Below are 15,302 nucleotides of genomic sequence, written 5' to 3' on the forward strand. Positions count from 1 at the left end.
TGTAACTAATGCCAAAAAATGCTTTAAAAATCTTTACATCTGCCATCACTGGCAGTATAAATCATCGTCATCATTGAAGATGTTTTTGGATAAAGGCAAGAATGCTTTAAAATAATTTCAAAAAAAATAATATTCAAAGGAAATTGATTGTTTTCAAAATTAATTTATAATTTATTTAATTATTTTAATATTGACAATAATAATTTAAATTTCTATATCGATATTAATTAACAATAAAAAGTTCTAGTCTTTGTTCACCGAAATCTTCAGTCTCTGCATGCAAGCTCGCCGTCATCAGTTTTGCTCGAAACATCAATCAGTTTGGTTGTGTTTTTTCGTCCGCGTTGTCATTTTTCGGTTCCCGGATTCCGCCTCGGTAACAACTGAATACTGTGAACGTTTACGACCGCACAGGATTTGTGACCAGTGCGCTTGTAGTTGTATTTATGTCCGTGGCCTCTTAATAATCCGTATCGGCGAATAAACGTGCGTAGGTATTTATTGTCTGTGATTTGAGGTCCTCAGAATTCCGGCAACAGCAGCAGAAGAACGGCTCTCCTCCATTGATTGAATTAAATTTGATAATCGGCTGGCCAATATTACTACTCAGTACCAAGAAAAAGGTTGATCCGGCTGATTGTGTGAACAGAAGAAAGCAACGAAAATGAGCTCAATGGCGCTACGATTTGCACCCCGTCTGGGAAAACCGATCAACAAGATCCTGGCCGCGTCCGGAAGCCAGACCAACAGCTACTTCACCTACTCGAACCAGATCTCGCAGCCGATGGATCGAAAGCCCAAATACGTGACAGCCGAGGAAGCGGTCAAGGTGGTCAAGTCATGTGGGTATTTTCATTCCTTTGAGCCTTATTACATTACGGGGGCCATCACACACCGCAGATAAAATGTTTTTAGCTTGATAGCAAATCATTTGCCATAAAGACAAAACAACAAGCCGTAGCAGGGGTTACGCAATCAGTTTTTATTCCCAGCTCAGTTGAATTCAATTGAATACGGAGCTTATTAATATGCATTCACGACTGGTAGGTGTTGGCACAGGAATATGAACGGTTCAAACCCGAAATTTTCCTAGCCATAAGTAGGTCAATCCTGATAATCTGGACAAAGTCCAGCCGGTGATTGCTGGTTGCAGGCGATTCTTCGGAGACGAAGTCAATTGAACCCTAAATGGAACTGTATCAGTTGAACTCAACTCAAAGGTCGTCTTGGTGTTCAATCACCATGTTATTCGTTAATATTATTTTTAAGTCTGGGGAATGGGGGCACAAAACTTGCCAGTGGATCTTAAACGGGGAATGAACATACGGGACGACTCGAAAATTCATAAATTTGTATAACAAAAACACATAAAATAATTGAGTTAATCAAAAGGAACATAATTTTATCAAACTATTTGTAATGGCATGACTTTCGTCTCGCATCTCAACATTTAATTGATTTCATTATTAAATCCTTCCAAACCCATTAGGTCAGAAGCTGGTATCTACGATTTGTTTCAAGGTTGAGCACCACGGAGGTTGAATCAAAAACAAGGCAAGGCTACTGAACAGTTGGCCAACATAGGAATTAAGTAAGGGAAAATGTCTATACGAATAGCCAATCATGGCTTAAAACGTGCTAAACAACCAACAACAATGATTCGTGTCTCCGGGTTAGTGAGAAGATGAATGAGGAAGCCACCGCACTCGTAAGGGCGCGCTAATCGACAAAAATGTTATGATTCACACACTAATCTAATGCTAATTTTACGAGCACTTCATCGCAGGTCTGTCCGTGCGGACTTTGATCTGCTGGAGCCCGATCCGCTTTGTTTACTGATCAGATGATGTTTACAGAAGCCGTTATCAGCATGGAGTGTAAAACAAGACATTAAAGTCGATTACCCTTTTCCAGGGAATCAACATATGGTCGGGCCTTTATGGTTCAGCTGGAAATGGCTTTCTAATGATAAACAATATCTGCCAGCCTATTGCGAATAATTTAGATCAAATCGTAAACCATATCAAAGTTTAATTCGAAGGCTTCGTATCAACTGGTAACTTGACAACGTCAGATGCTCCTTGTCCGATTAATAGGCTTGGAAATGTAAGCATGCAAATGTCGGAAGCATTTGCTCAAACGATTCTAATTTATTAGTGACGGTATGTCCTACAACGACACGTAAAGTTTTCGTCGCGGGGTTGAATGCAAATGAGGAAGATCTTGTTCTATTTATCTTTTGCTGTTCACATACCTACTCTTCTGGATGGTGGCTAAACTGGTTTCATTGCTTATTCCATTCCTCATCTTAGCTTGATGGTTTTAAGTGTTTATGTATTTTGTTATATTTTAATAAAATTGGTAGTTCCAATTTAGTACAGCTTTTTTACTTTCATTATTGATTAAAATTAACCAATATAATCACCCACTTCGTCACTTCATAATATCCCTTTTCAAACAAAAAAAAAATAAATCAACGGGCGAAAACAATACCGAAGTCAGGAAATTGATCTGTGTATATTTGTTTGACCTTGAGTCAAAACGACATTTTCCACGTGCCGTGTAGTAGTTAGACTCATATCAAATGATTCTTGCGAATTAATATCTATCTACATATACCGAGATAAGTAGTGTGTAGAAGAAAAGGGACAAACCTACAACATGTCGTCACATTGAACAGGAGCTTCATTAAAAAATAATTTTGAATGATACTATTATGGAACATGACTAGAGAAACCAGAGAAAGATTAGTCGTGCAAAGATCTATCTGAGAGTCGAAAACAATTGGTAATACATTCCAGAGAAACAATGAAGAAAGCTCATTACTGTTTTGAGATTTTCTTATTTAATAAATTTGTGTTCAGTAACCTGGTCCTGAACTCATTTTGATAATATTGCTTCCATTACATTCTAACTTTACATACAACTGCCTGCAAAATTCTAATTTGAATTTAAACCTTTGTTCATTCCGGATTTTACAACCATTTTCTATGGCTTTTAAACCCATAACTTGTTCTGGGCATGATAGCAGACCCAAAGCTGATAATCCTGTGCTGCGGACCCAACTTATTTATTTCCCCCCCCCTTTAATTTGTTTGGACACGTCCGAGGCGATGTCTTATAAATCTTATCTTTCACCTATTGATGAGTATATTCTAAAGTCGACTGAAAGACTTGGAAAAAAAAACAGTTAAATAAGATCCTAAATTTCTAATTCCTTCTCTTTCACCTTCAGCTGACGTCGTGTTCGCCCAGGGCGCTGCCGCCACTCCGATTCACCTGCTGGATGCTATGACCAAGCATGCCGTGGACTGTAAGCTCTGCGACATTACGGTTACCCACATGCACACCGAAGGTCCGGCCTCGTACTGTGCCCCGGAATTCAAGGACATCTTCCGCTCGAAATCCCTCTTCATGGGTGGCAATGTGCGGAAAGCTGTCGCCGAGGGCCGCGGCGACTCGGTGCCCATCTTCTTGCACGAAATCCCAATCCTGTTCCGGCGCAAGCTCATCCAACCGGATGTGGCCTTCATTTCTGTGTCGCCACCGGATCAGCACGGTTACGCCACTCTCGGCACCAGCGTGGATTGCGTCCGGGCAGCTCTGGAGAACTCAAAAGTGATCGTGGCACAGGTTAACAAGCAGATGCCGCGCACCTTTGGCGACTCCATCATCCACGAGTCGCACTTCGATTACGCCGTTAATGTGGACATTCCTCTGCCAGAGCATGGTGGCAAGGGAATGTCCGAGACGGAGACCAAGATTGGCAGTTTGATTGCAGAGAACTTGGTGGAGGATGGAGCAACTCTGCAGATGGGTATCGGTAACATTCCGGATGCCGTGCTGAATGCTTTGCACAACCACAAAGATTTGGGCATACACTCGGAGATGTTTGCCGGCGGTGTTGTCGATCTGGTTGCCAAGGGCTGTGTCACCAACGATAAGAAAACGTACCACCGGGGTCGCATCGTTGGCTCATTCTTGATCGGAACCAAAAAACTCTATGACTTCGTGGACAACAATCCTTTCATTGGTTAGTGTACTCTATTTTATCAAATATTTCGATATTAACTAATTGTACGCTCATACATTTTCAAAGAAATGTTGGAGATCAACTACGTGAACAATGTTGGAATAATCGCACGCAACCCAAAGATGACGGCAATCAATTCGGCCATTGAGGTTGATCTTACCGGACAAGTTTGTGCCGATTCTATCGGTACACGTATGTATTCCGGTTTCGGTGGTCAGGTTGACTTCATCCGCGGCGCAGCCGAAGGGTTCGATGGCAAGGGCAAACCCATTATTGCTCTTCCCTCGATTACCAACAAAGGAGAGAGCAAAATTGTACCAACATTGAAAGTCGGTAAGTAGCGAGATTGTAATTTTATAAATTTTATGACGAGGGACAGGCGATTAACATTTTACCTTTTGTTTCAAAGGTGCCGGCGTTGTAACGTCTCGAGCGCATGTACATTACGTCGTCACCGAACACGGCATCGCCAATCTGTTTGGCAAATCTCTGCGCCAGCGTGCATACGCCCTCATTCAAATTGCTCATCCGGATCACCGAGAGGCGCTCGAGAAGGCAGCATTCGAACGACTAAAGACCATGCCTACACCGAACTAAAGCTATCCCAATGCATGTTTTTATTCAGGTAGGTTTTCTAAAATTTAAACAAAAACAAACGTGAGAAAGATATTAACGAAAACTCAAGAAATCCTACTGCCACAAATGAATTAGATTACCCAAATTATTCCAATTTACCTTGGAAAGCGAGTTTTACTTTCATGTTTATTTTCCTAATAAAAATTCTCCTATTCGAACAAAAATTTTGAAGTTACCTCAAACAAACTGTTTGGCATTATCCAAAGTTTCAAAAATATAATAGGATATAGCGCTTTGAACTAAAACACTAAGTAAAAACAAGTAGTATGTTAGAAAACATAATCTAGCCTCACCTACCATGTAGAATAAAAATCTAAGGGCATTCAAAAACAATCACAACTATTTTATGCTAATTTGGAAAATTGCAGTTTTTCAGTATAAGGGACAAAATACAAATTACAAAACGATAGTGAAAAAACGAAACAAACATAAATCACATAAAAGTCAACCATCTATCTCCGAGACGTGCATTGCATATTTAAAAAAAAAACACACACAAACACAATAAGTTAAGTCATTAGGGAAAATCAACCGTACAGAGGAGCACATGGAATTACGGAAACCGTTAGAGGTGCGATACCTTCCTTGCTACTAAGAATGGTGTGCACTCAGTTCAGTAACGGCAGATATCATGTTCTATCGACGAGATGCTGCTACCGCAAGGTCATTAAACAGTTTACGCTTAAACCTGTCGGAGGTTTCACTTTGATAGTGAGTATCACATGATCCTCGTATGTGTAAGTACTGTGTATAGTAGAGGGCCTCCAAACAATTAATTCAATATCCATTTTTAAATTTGATAATGGATAAAATAATCGTGTGAGAAAAGTTCGAGTAGGCGTTGACTCGCGCGGACGTTAAAAATTTTCGATCCGCGAAAAAGTTGTTGTACCTAACTGAGAAAGAAAAAAGTTTAGATAAGTATCGTAACCAGTATTGAATTCAGTTGAAAATAACCGCAAAGGTGTACAAAATTGATACGTGTGCTGTAGAGAAAAAAAAAACTCCTGCCAACATTAGATGTACGGTTCCAATTCAGGGAAGAATCTGGTGAGAGCCAACCTTTTTTTTAGATTTAAGCATTGCATGATTTTTGTATAAAGTTATGTATATAAAGCATATGAAGCGTTTGGTAGGGAACTCCACGCTTTATTAATCCTTTTGTTCCAATTTCTTTTGCGGTATCGTCATGACGTCATCGCCTTCACGGAAACATGGCTGAATGACCGCACACTATCAAGTCAGATCTTCGGCCCTGATTACGCAGTGTTCCGCTGTGACCGCAGCGCCCGAAACAGCAAAAAGTCCAGTGGAGGCGGGGTACTACTTGCCGTAAAGTCGAATCTTCCAGCGCAGCTCATCGACAACAATTCCTGGTGCGATCTGGAACTTGTATGGATTCGCATTGATCTTGTAGACCGGAAATTGTACGTATGTGTAGTGTATCTGCCATCCGATCGCTCAAGAGATGTTGCCCTCGCCGAGTCGTTTTCTCGCTGCATCTTCGAAGTTAGTTCCTTCTGCGCTCCAGAAGATGACTTACTAGTCATTGGCGACTTCAATATGTCCGGTTTGAAGTGGTGCTCCAACCATGGCAGCTTTCTGTACCCAGACCCAGCACGCTCTACTTTTTCGGCACCTTCAATCATCATATTGGACTCCCTGAGTGCAGCGACCTTGCGCCAGATCAATGACGTGGTGAACGAATACGGTCGTACGCTGGACCTCTGCTTTGCCAATGATGGACCTCGTTTACCGACCATCGAATACGCTCCTGCACCGCTTGTTAAAGTAGTCCCACATCACCCTGCTCTCATGGCATCACTCGAATTAACTAGGCTGAACGCTACAGTAGAAAAACCAGTGACCTTCTACCTCGACTTTAAGAACGCCAACATCGATGACATCTCTCACATTCTGGGCACTATCGACTGGGTATCTGAGCTTGACACGTAAAAAGTCAGCGGAAAGAACCTGGTATACCTTCAAACATGTTTTTTGACGGCATAACGGCGAACTCTGACCGTGGAATCTGCGATCTCTTCGCCCAAAAATTTTCCAGTATCTTCACTTCAGCTTCGACATCCTCAGAACATATAGATAGCGCTGTCAGGAACGTTTTGCCATTGGGCTTCTCAATAAATGGTATTGAAATCGAGGAGGCAGTCATCTCTAGAGCAGCAGCTAAGCTTAAGAATTCCTTTTCTACGGGCCCGGACGGGATACCAGCTGCTTTTTTAAAAAGTTTCATGCCTGTTTTGTTGACCCCTATTCGGCTCATTTTTTAAGCTTCGCTAGGTAGAGCCACCTTCCCTCTACTATGGAAGGAAGCTTACATGTTCCCGGTACATAAAAAAGGAGATAGAAGAGATGTTAACAATTACCGTGATACCGTGTAGAAGAGATGTTAACAATCTCTGCCTTATGTTCGATTGCCAAACTATTCGAATTGGTGGTTTTGGATCCTTTCTTCACGTACTGCAAAAATAACATCTCCAATGATCAACACGGATTCATGCCCAAACGCTCTACGACAAGTAACTTGCTAACGTTCACTTCTTTTGTGCATGAAAGTTTTGTTGCCAAATCTCGAACCGATGCAATCTATACCGATCTGTCTGCTGCATTCGACAAGGTGAATCATGAAATTGCCATCGGAAAACTCGAACGCTTAGGATTCTGTGGTACTCTACTCGGCTGGTTCCGCAGTTACTTAACTGGTCGTAAATTGATTGTTCGAACGGGTGACTCCTTTTCCAGGCAGTTTCCTGGCACCTCCGGTGTGCCTCAAGTTAGCCATCTCGGACCGATTATTTTCCTAATTTACTTCAACGACGTGTTGTCACTCATCGACGTCCCCAAACTTTGCTATGCTGATGACCTAAAACTATTTTACACCATAAACGTACGACGACATCAATTTTCTGCAACGTCAATTCAACCTCTTCGCTGAGTGGTGTGACATTAACTGCCTGCCATTAAACCGCAGCAAATGTGCAGTCATCAGCTTTTCTCGTAAGCGGCAGCCTTTAATTGCGGAGTACTTCCTCGGAGACGAACCCATCGCACGTGTGAACCACGTTAACGAACTTGGCGTAATCTTAGATCAGCGCCTGGAATTCAAGGCACACACCAACTACGTGATTGACAAAGCATCCAGAAGTCTCGGTTTCATTTTTAGAGCGGCGAAGGACTTCAAGGACGTGTATTGCTTGAAAAGCTTATACTGCAGCATTGTTCGTTCCATCCTTGAATACGCTTCAGCTGTCTGGTGTCCCTACTACCAGAACTCGGCTCAAGGCCATTCGGCGATCGGCTCAAGGCCATTCAGCGGCGATTCTTGCGATATGCCCTTAGACACCTGAACTGGCAAGACCCTTTTCGCTTGCCTAGCTACGAAAATCGATGCCGTCTCATAGATATCGACACCCTTCAAGCCCGCAGACAAGCAACATGTGCCTCATTTGTCGCCGACCTCCTGACATCGCGAATCGACTGTCCCACGCTATTGGAGGCTATTCCGCTTAGTGTACGACCCCGTGGATTCAGGAATCAGGATTCCCTTTCGAATGAACAATTACGGAGCTAACAGCGCCCTCATCGGTGCAATGAAATCGTTCAACCGTTTTTCGCAGCATTTTGACTTCGACATTATTTTCCAGGATGCTTACACCTTTTGGCTATGTCGGTTAGAGAAGAAGACAAATCCTTGTTTTTGTTGTTTTTTTTTTATCTTTCATTCAGTTTTCGATAAATCTTCGTTCCAGTTCAATTACTATACTGCCCCTATTCGCATAACAGTCCCATATTGTTGGCGTTTCCTATCCATATGGGACTGTTATGCGAATAGGGGCAGTATACACCGTAGGAGACCCACTGGCCGCGCATTTAAGGTGTGATCAATATACTTTGGACTGTAAAAATTCTATTTTTTGTGCTATTACTAAAAAAGAAGCATGAATTGACGAACTTTTAAGGAAAAAATTTAACATTGTGAAGTTTTTTTTTTCACAAAGTAAGATAAAACACGATTTTGGAAAAAGTATGTTGCTTGTATGAAAATTCCTTAAACAATGGGCGATGGAATCGGAAAGTTATTCTTTCTCTCCTAAGAATAACCCCAAGATCTGTCAAAAGTTGGGTGAAATTTTAGCTGCATCCCATGCCAAACCATCACCAAATTCGGCATGATCAAGTTCGGCGATTCCTGGTGTACGAAAAGTAAACGCTGAACCCCCAAAGGAGGTTTTTTCTTTTCTAAATCGCGTTAAAATTGCCAGCTATCCCCATCCGAAGCGATTTAAAGAAAACAAGTTGATCGAAGCAATGATTTCAGAACAAGACACAATTGAAAAGTCTTCGAATGCATTTTTTTATGTGATTTTTTATTTGTTTTTCTCAAAACCCTGCCCCCGTATGCGCACGCTTTCTGTGATCCCGTAGCACACATGTGACCTCGAGAGATTACCCCTTCCTTCTGATCGTAACTTCAAAAGCACAACTTTTTCGATTGAAATATATTCCTAGACTGTTTGGTAGTATTCCAACTTTACTGTCCGAGAAATGTACAAAAACTAAAATAGGTATAAATAATAGCAGTACTGTCGTGTTTTCTAACCATAGGTAATTCTCTTCACTTTTAGCAGCTAAGCATCGGGGGCAATTTGGGGGGTGGTTTTCTCTTCTTACAAACTAATTTTGTTTTGTTTTGTTTTTTCATATGTTTGTGTAGTTTTTGTTTTATTTCACTGTATTAAAAGAGCAACTTGCCCTTATTTCCCCTTTTCTTCGCTAACTGGTGCAGCTGATGTAGGTTCTTTTTTTTCGAAAAAAAGGAATGGTATAACCATTTAAGTTGATTTTAGCGTATTTATCACTTACGATCGTTTTACAATTGTCTGCTAGTTGCTGAATGTAATTAGTTCATAATATATAGATGTTGATGTTGTATATTGTTAGTTATGGGGTAATAGTGTACTTTTAAAAGAAGGATCTGGAGTGAGGTGATCAACAAACGACTTTCGCCGTTCATTTATTAGCTCCGCCTAGGTTCCTGATTGATAGAAACGACTACTGACGGGTTGCAGTGGGTGGCAGTTTATTTTTTGGGTTTGCTATTTTTAGCGTTATTACTTCCCGCCGGTCCCCCTACGCTTGGCTTCGGCTTTGAGTTATTGGTCAGCTTCTGTTTCTTCTTCTGTGGGCCATCCTCATCCTCATCTTCGTCGTCTTCCTCCTCCTCTGGAACCTCTTCCTCCATCTCCTCCATGTCCTCAAACTCTTCGACCAGCGACCCGAGCAGATGCTGTCCGTGGATGTGTACCGGTCCCTTGCCCTCGAGCAGCGTGAATGTGACGGGCGAGTCGCAGAACTCCAGATCCAATCGGCACTGGCGGGCCTCGCCCACTTTCAGCACGGCAATCGGAATGCGCAGAGTGTCCCGGATGGTCATCGTTTCGACCTGCACCACGTTGAACTCGTCAGCGGCGGCCTGGTGACCGAGGATGCACTGTTTGATGATGAGCTTGTGTGTCCTGGGATAGTTGTCGGCTTTGGTGTCCGGATCCCAGGTCACTGACTTGTTGCTTTCATCCAAGGTAGATCCTGCGTTCAGATTTGAAAAAAAAGGTTTTAAAACTTGAGCTAAGGTATAGGATATAAAACTTCGAATGTCCCATCGATCTTGGTATTCCGCAGTTACTATCACACTAACTGTCAGAATTATTCTAAGCAATGCTTCGTTAACGTAATTGGCAGATTATTTCACGGAAAAACATATTTTTATGCTTCAGTGTATAGGTATTGGTTAATGCAAAAAAAAATATTTCAGGTATCAGGAAGGGGTGGTAGACTTAATAGCAACACGTTATCCTACCGTGGGAGAATTTTTTTTAATTTTTCGAAGCGATAAGGGTAGTAATAGTTATTATTATTATTATTTTTATTAAAGACATTTTACCATTTATATGGCATTCGTGTCTGTTACTGTAACAAAAAATATCATCTACAACTTATCCGTCAAATTACAGAGTTTTATGAATTTTACAACGTTGGTTTCTTTGCTCGTACAATTCGATAGAATATCATAGATTGAACCTTCCATAGGTAGTAATAGTGTTTTTATGCTGCACAAAAGCCTCTGGAACTAGTACATCTTCTTTAATTAATAACTTTAATCTCCAACGTGAGATTTTAGAAATATTTGCCCAGTCTCCTTTGAAGTTATTTGATGAGCATACCGTTAGTGCCCTGCCAAATGTAAAACGAGTATATGGGGAAGGGAATTTACCTACCAAGATTTCAAAAAATATATATTTCAGAGCACTTTAAATCTCTTTTATCGGTCTGCGATGGATTTTGTGTAACCAACACACTAACAATTTACGCGCCTAAACGAAATACAGACAAAATACAAGCATGTCAGTGTGCTGAGAACTACCATAATGCAGAATGACTTGAATTCGCATAAGTGCTAACATAACCAATTTGTTTTGAATTATTTCAAAATGTGTGAATCCTAAACTTCGAAAAAGGTTACCGTTTTCAAATTGGTAACTTGAGTTTGTCAATTCAAAAGACAAAACCCCCTGGATTAAACAAAAATAAGCACTTCCTTTTTGTAAAGACTCACACTTCGAAGGCGGGAATGGAAAAAAAACCCGGCAAGTTCCATTACTTTTAGCTATTAGTTTTACAAACAAACAATACATGGTACACGTGTCCAAATGTAAAAAAAAACCGAAATGCTTTAAAATCAGTCGTCAATTTACAAAATCCGAGCCGAAAAACATCTAACTTCGCATTAGCGCTTTTTCTACTACACTGAACAAAATCGGGCTATATAATATATCGGGTCAATCCAATAACTTCTATAAATTAGGGTCTTGATAAAAGATAATAGCATTTCTAATGAGAAGTAAAAGAAAATCCAATAAATTCTAGCACTTGGTTTTGGTTGATAAAAATCCGTCTGAAACTACTAAAAGATCCAATAAATTCTATAAGGCAGTCACCCGTAGTAAAATGCATAAGAAGATCCAATAACTTTTATCAAATTTAAACCATTTAAATAATATCGATTCTAAAAAGGAAGATTATTCGTTCGTAAATTAATCATTGTTCATTTTCAAAGCTCAATCCAAAATACTGGTAAGTAGTTTATTTTGATCTGCAATGCAATGAAATATTGTGATTATTTTTATTCCAGAATCCATAAATGCGGAAATAGCAGGATTTATTTTATTTTATTTCGCTCGATGAAATTTTTTCTGCAGCTCAAGAAGAAGACGATCTATGTGAGGGGAAAACTTTATTCGCAGCTTCGTGTGGCTCAATCAAAACATCCCGCTTGATGAGAGGACTTTTTTTTTACATCGCAATACGTCAGGATGTACATATTTCGTCGGTAAGTTCATATAGTTTAATTATTTTGAAGGAAAAGTAATAGTGTTAAAATACATTCCAGAACAAAAGTCCATTAACCATATTTTATGGATACCACCACACGGCAATGAGCGATGCAACACAGAAAGAAACACCAGCTGTATTGAAAGTACGGCGAACATCCAAAAGTGCATGATATGGAGGATGCGGTATATATATTAATTAAAAAAAACTAAATTTAAGGAAAGTAAGTAAAATAAAGCAAAACAAATTTTTAGCAAAATAAACATTAGTAAGTTTCATTGGACCCCACGATACCGTTTCATTTCATCTGCAAAAATAATAAATCATATCAACTTGCCACACTACTGTATTTATCGGAATTTCCAATGAAATCAATCCTTCAACCATTTCAATAGAATAAATTTTTTCTAGTACTGGTAAAAAGTATTGGATTTTCTAGTAGTGCAAAAGCATTGGAATTTCCGATATTCTTTATAGCCAGATTTAGTTCAGTGTAGGAGGCACCCATGGCAGCCATTCCGGTTCATTACGAAATGGCAGCCAGAGACGCCGACTCGCGACAACTTTCAATTTTCCCCGAAAACCATCTAAATGATACACGAAACGAACGGAAAATATCTCCAATCGGTGGACTATTATTTCCTACTTACCATAAAAGTATTCATCGGCCATTTTAAAGCGTTTTTCGGCGACTTGAGTTAAAATTCAACAGCAGGGTAATTCGAAACACGGCACTTTTACACCACGTTAGGACTAGCAAGAGAATGATCGAACATCCGTTTTCCGACTCTTTCTGTCAAACAATGAGTGAGCCGCCTCCGTTTCGTTGGCGAAGCAAAGAGCAAAAAGCAAAAGGCAAAAGACGTCGTTAAACTACCGCTGCGCTCTCTCGTTTCGTTGGTTTATTTGGCTGGTTGGCTCGCTCTCCTTCCAGTGAACGGATAATAACGGGACGTTTTCGCAGCTCTCTCGCATTCTTCCATGCGATGAGCGTCTTTTTAAAATATGACGTTTGATAACGGGCGGCTGCAGGGGTGCCAGGTGGTTTCGTAAAAAATCAGGACAACGAGAATTAAAAATCCTAATTTTTCAGGACACCTCTTGATTATGGAAATAATAAGCAGCTCTGATTAGATTGCATAAATAAAGGCGCAATACAAGTGCTGTAAACGCCTTAATTCATGTAACAACAGTACGCAGCTTCTTGGCTGTCATGCAGTTCATATCGAAAAACAATATTTAAATATCATCTAAACAGAATTATTATTATTATTATTATTATTTTTTATTTAAGACACTTTACCATTCACATGGCATTCATGTCTTTGTCAATTCCTATTAACATTATTTACAATTTATCTATCAAATTACACAATTTTAGAAATTTCAGAACATTGTTTTCCTTGTTTACACAGTTCGACAGAATACCGAAGACAGAAAGACCCTCCATTTCAGATGAGCGACGAGCTTGGTCGAAACCTCGGCAGTCAAACAGGATGTGTTGAATGGTTATTCTAAGGCTGATGTCATGCTGAAGCAACTAGCAACGCAACCTGCAACGCAACGTTCCAATAAGGAAGCGTTGCAACGCATTGGTATGTCATGCTGGCGCGACCTGTCGCTTTGAAATTCCCTACAAATCATCACTTCTCTACTTGACCCGAATGACAATTGTTAAAGGGTCTTTAATAAATATTAATAATAATAATAATCACTTATTTACATCTGATAATGCTTTGAATCGTCTCCTTTCTTTCGGGAGCCATCAAAAACTCATCAGATCATGCTCGGATTGCAAGAATGCCGAAATTTGAACCGACAAAACTCCTTGTTTTTTTTTGCGGGAACCAAGAATTTCTGAAAATTTTCTTGTCGATTCAAATATTATTTAGTTTATTATCACAAATTTGGACGGATCTTCGAATTATTGTGGTTAAAACCCGAAATCACTGTTTTAAAACGAGAAAAAACAATATTCCCATTGGATTACCTACTTGTCGCGCTACAAAACACCCTGGCATCAGCTTTGTCGCGCTTTCCAATGCGCTCAGCATGACAGGTCTGCGCTTTTTCCATGGAGATCAAATGAGAGCTGGTTTGTCGGGTGAACGCGTTGCGTTGCTTTTTGCCTCAGCTTGACATCAGCCTAACACCGCAGAAGGAGCATTCTGGTGGTGTACTTTTTTCAAATAAAAAAGAATGTGATAAACGCGTGTGTCCAATACGTAACCTCGTAATAACACGTTGTTCAGATGCGCATTTTATATAAACAGAAGATTACCATCTGTAAAATTGGGTTTACTTTTATATTACAGATTAAATCGATTTTCTCATATTTTAACTACCAATTCGATAATATTTGAGAAGTTTTTATGAAAATCAAGACATTTCAAAGACCAATTTTTAAAAATCTGGACAACTCAAGAGTTTTTGAAAAATTAGGACGGTCTCTCGAAAATCAGGACACCTGGCACCTCTAGGCGGCTGAAAAGAGCAGCCGCTCGCTGTCAGGGCTGCCAGGCGTCCTGATTTAAAAAAAATCACTACTGAGTCATTGCATCTCTGCTCGCTATGCACAATGGGTCAAAACTGTAAAAAACAGGTGCTCGGGTAATGGTTTATAAAACTTAACAGAAATATCCGCATGAATAAAGTATTGATTAAATCACAAAAATGACACTTAAACATCTAAAACTTTTTCAAATATGCTGAAAGAATAAAATTGAACTAAACTAAACTAAACAGGCTTTTTGTGATGATAGGAGTTGTTACCACGATCATGATGTTTTTTGTTATTTCTTTTTTTTTAAACGGCTCATAACTTGAGGCTTTAAGGAGCCAAATTCGTTTTGTATATGTAAGTTTAGAATTGTTTGCTTAGGTCTAGATCATCGCTTTTTGAAAAGAATAGGAAATAGATAGAAAAATATGAAAATACAAAGAATAGATGAAGGTCAATAGTTTTTAGGAAAAGGTGTATTTCGAACATGTAATCACTGTCTTTCGCAGCTAGTATGTCCCTTACTGGGACGATCATGATATGATGATGGTCAAAAAATAGTGATCTGCTAAAACACTTACTTATATCAACTACACAGACTATAGTATACATCTCAAATAAATTGTTATTGCCCATCGAAGCGAAATTCGTTGGAGATTTCTTATCTAAAAAGGAGTTAGGAACGGTACAACTTATTATTTTGTATTTTAAGTAGGTATTAAAAAA

General features: G+C 39.8%; 2 protein-coding genes across 2 annotated transcripts; one reads left to right on the plus strand and one right to left on the minus strand.

The window, feature by feature from the left end:
- Positions 1–301: 301 nt before the first annotated feature.
- On the plus strand, positions 302–5,356 carry LOC129744775 (4-hydroxybutyrate coenzyme A transferase-like). The gene is made up of 4 exons (XM_055737482.1): positions 302–842; positions 3,236–4,033; positions 4,100–4,366; positions 4,443–5,356. Exons 1-4 carry the CDS (start codon positions 665–667, stop codon positions 4,628–4,630), a joined length of 1,431 nt encoding a protein of 476 aa, XP_055593457.1. The 5' UTR covers positions 302–664; the 3' UTR covers positions 4,631–5,356.
- A 3,677-nt stretch (positions 5,357–9,033) lies between these two features.
- On the minus strand, positions 9,034–12,886 carry LOC129739706 (nucleoplasmin-like protein). Its single transcript, XM_055731209.1, has 2 exons — positions 12,727–12,886; positions 9,034–10,273 (listed from the first exon to the last, which is right to left on the minus strand). Exons 1-2 carry the CDS (start codon positions 12,746–12,748, stop codon positions 9,768–9,770), a joined length of 528 nt encoding a protein of 175 aa, XP_055587184.1. The 5' UTR covers positions 12,749–12,886; the 3' UTR covers positions 9,034–9,767.
- Between the last annotated feature and the right edge of the window lie 2,416 nt (positions 12,887–15,302).

The sequence above is a fragment of the Uranotaenia lowii genome, chromosome 1 (genome assembly GCF_029784155.1).
Source record: "Uranotaenia lowii strain MFRU-FL chromosome 1, ASM2978415v1, whole genome shotgun sequence".
NCBI lineage: Eukaryota > Metazoa > Arthropoda > Insecta > Diptera > Culicidae > Uranotaenia > Uranotaenia lowii.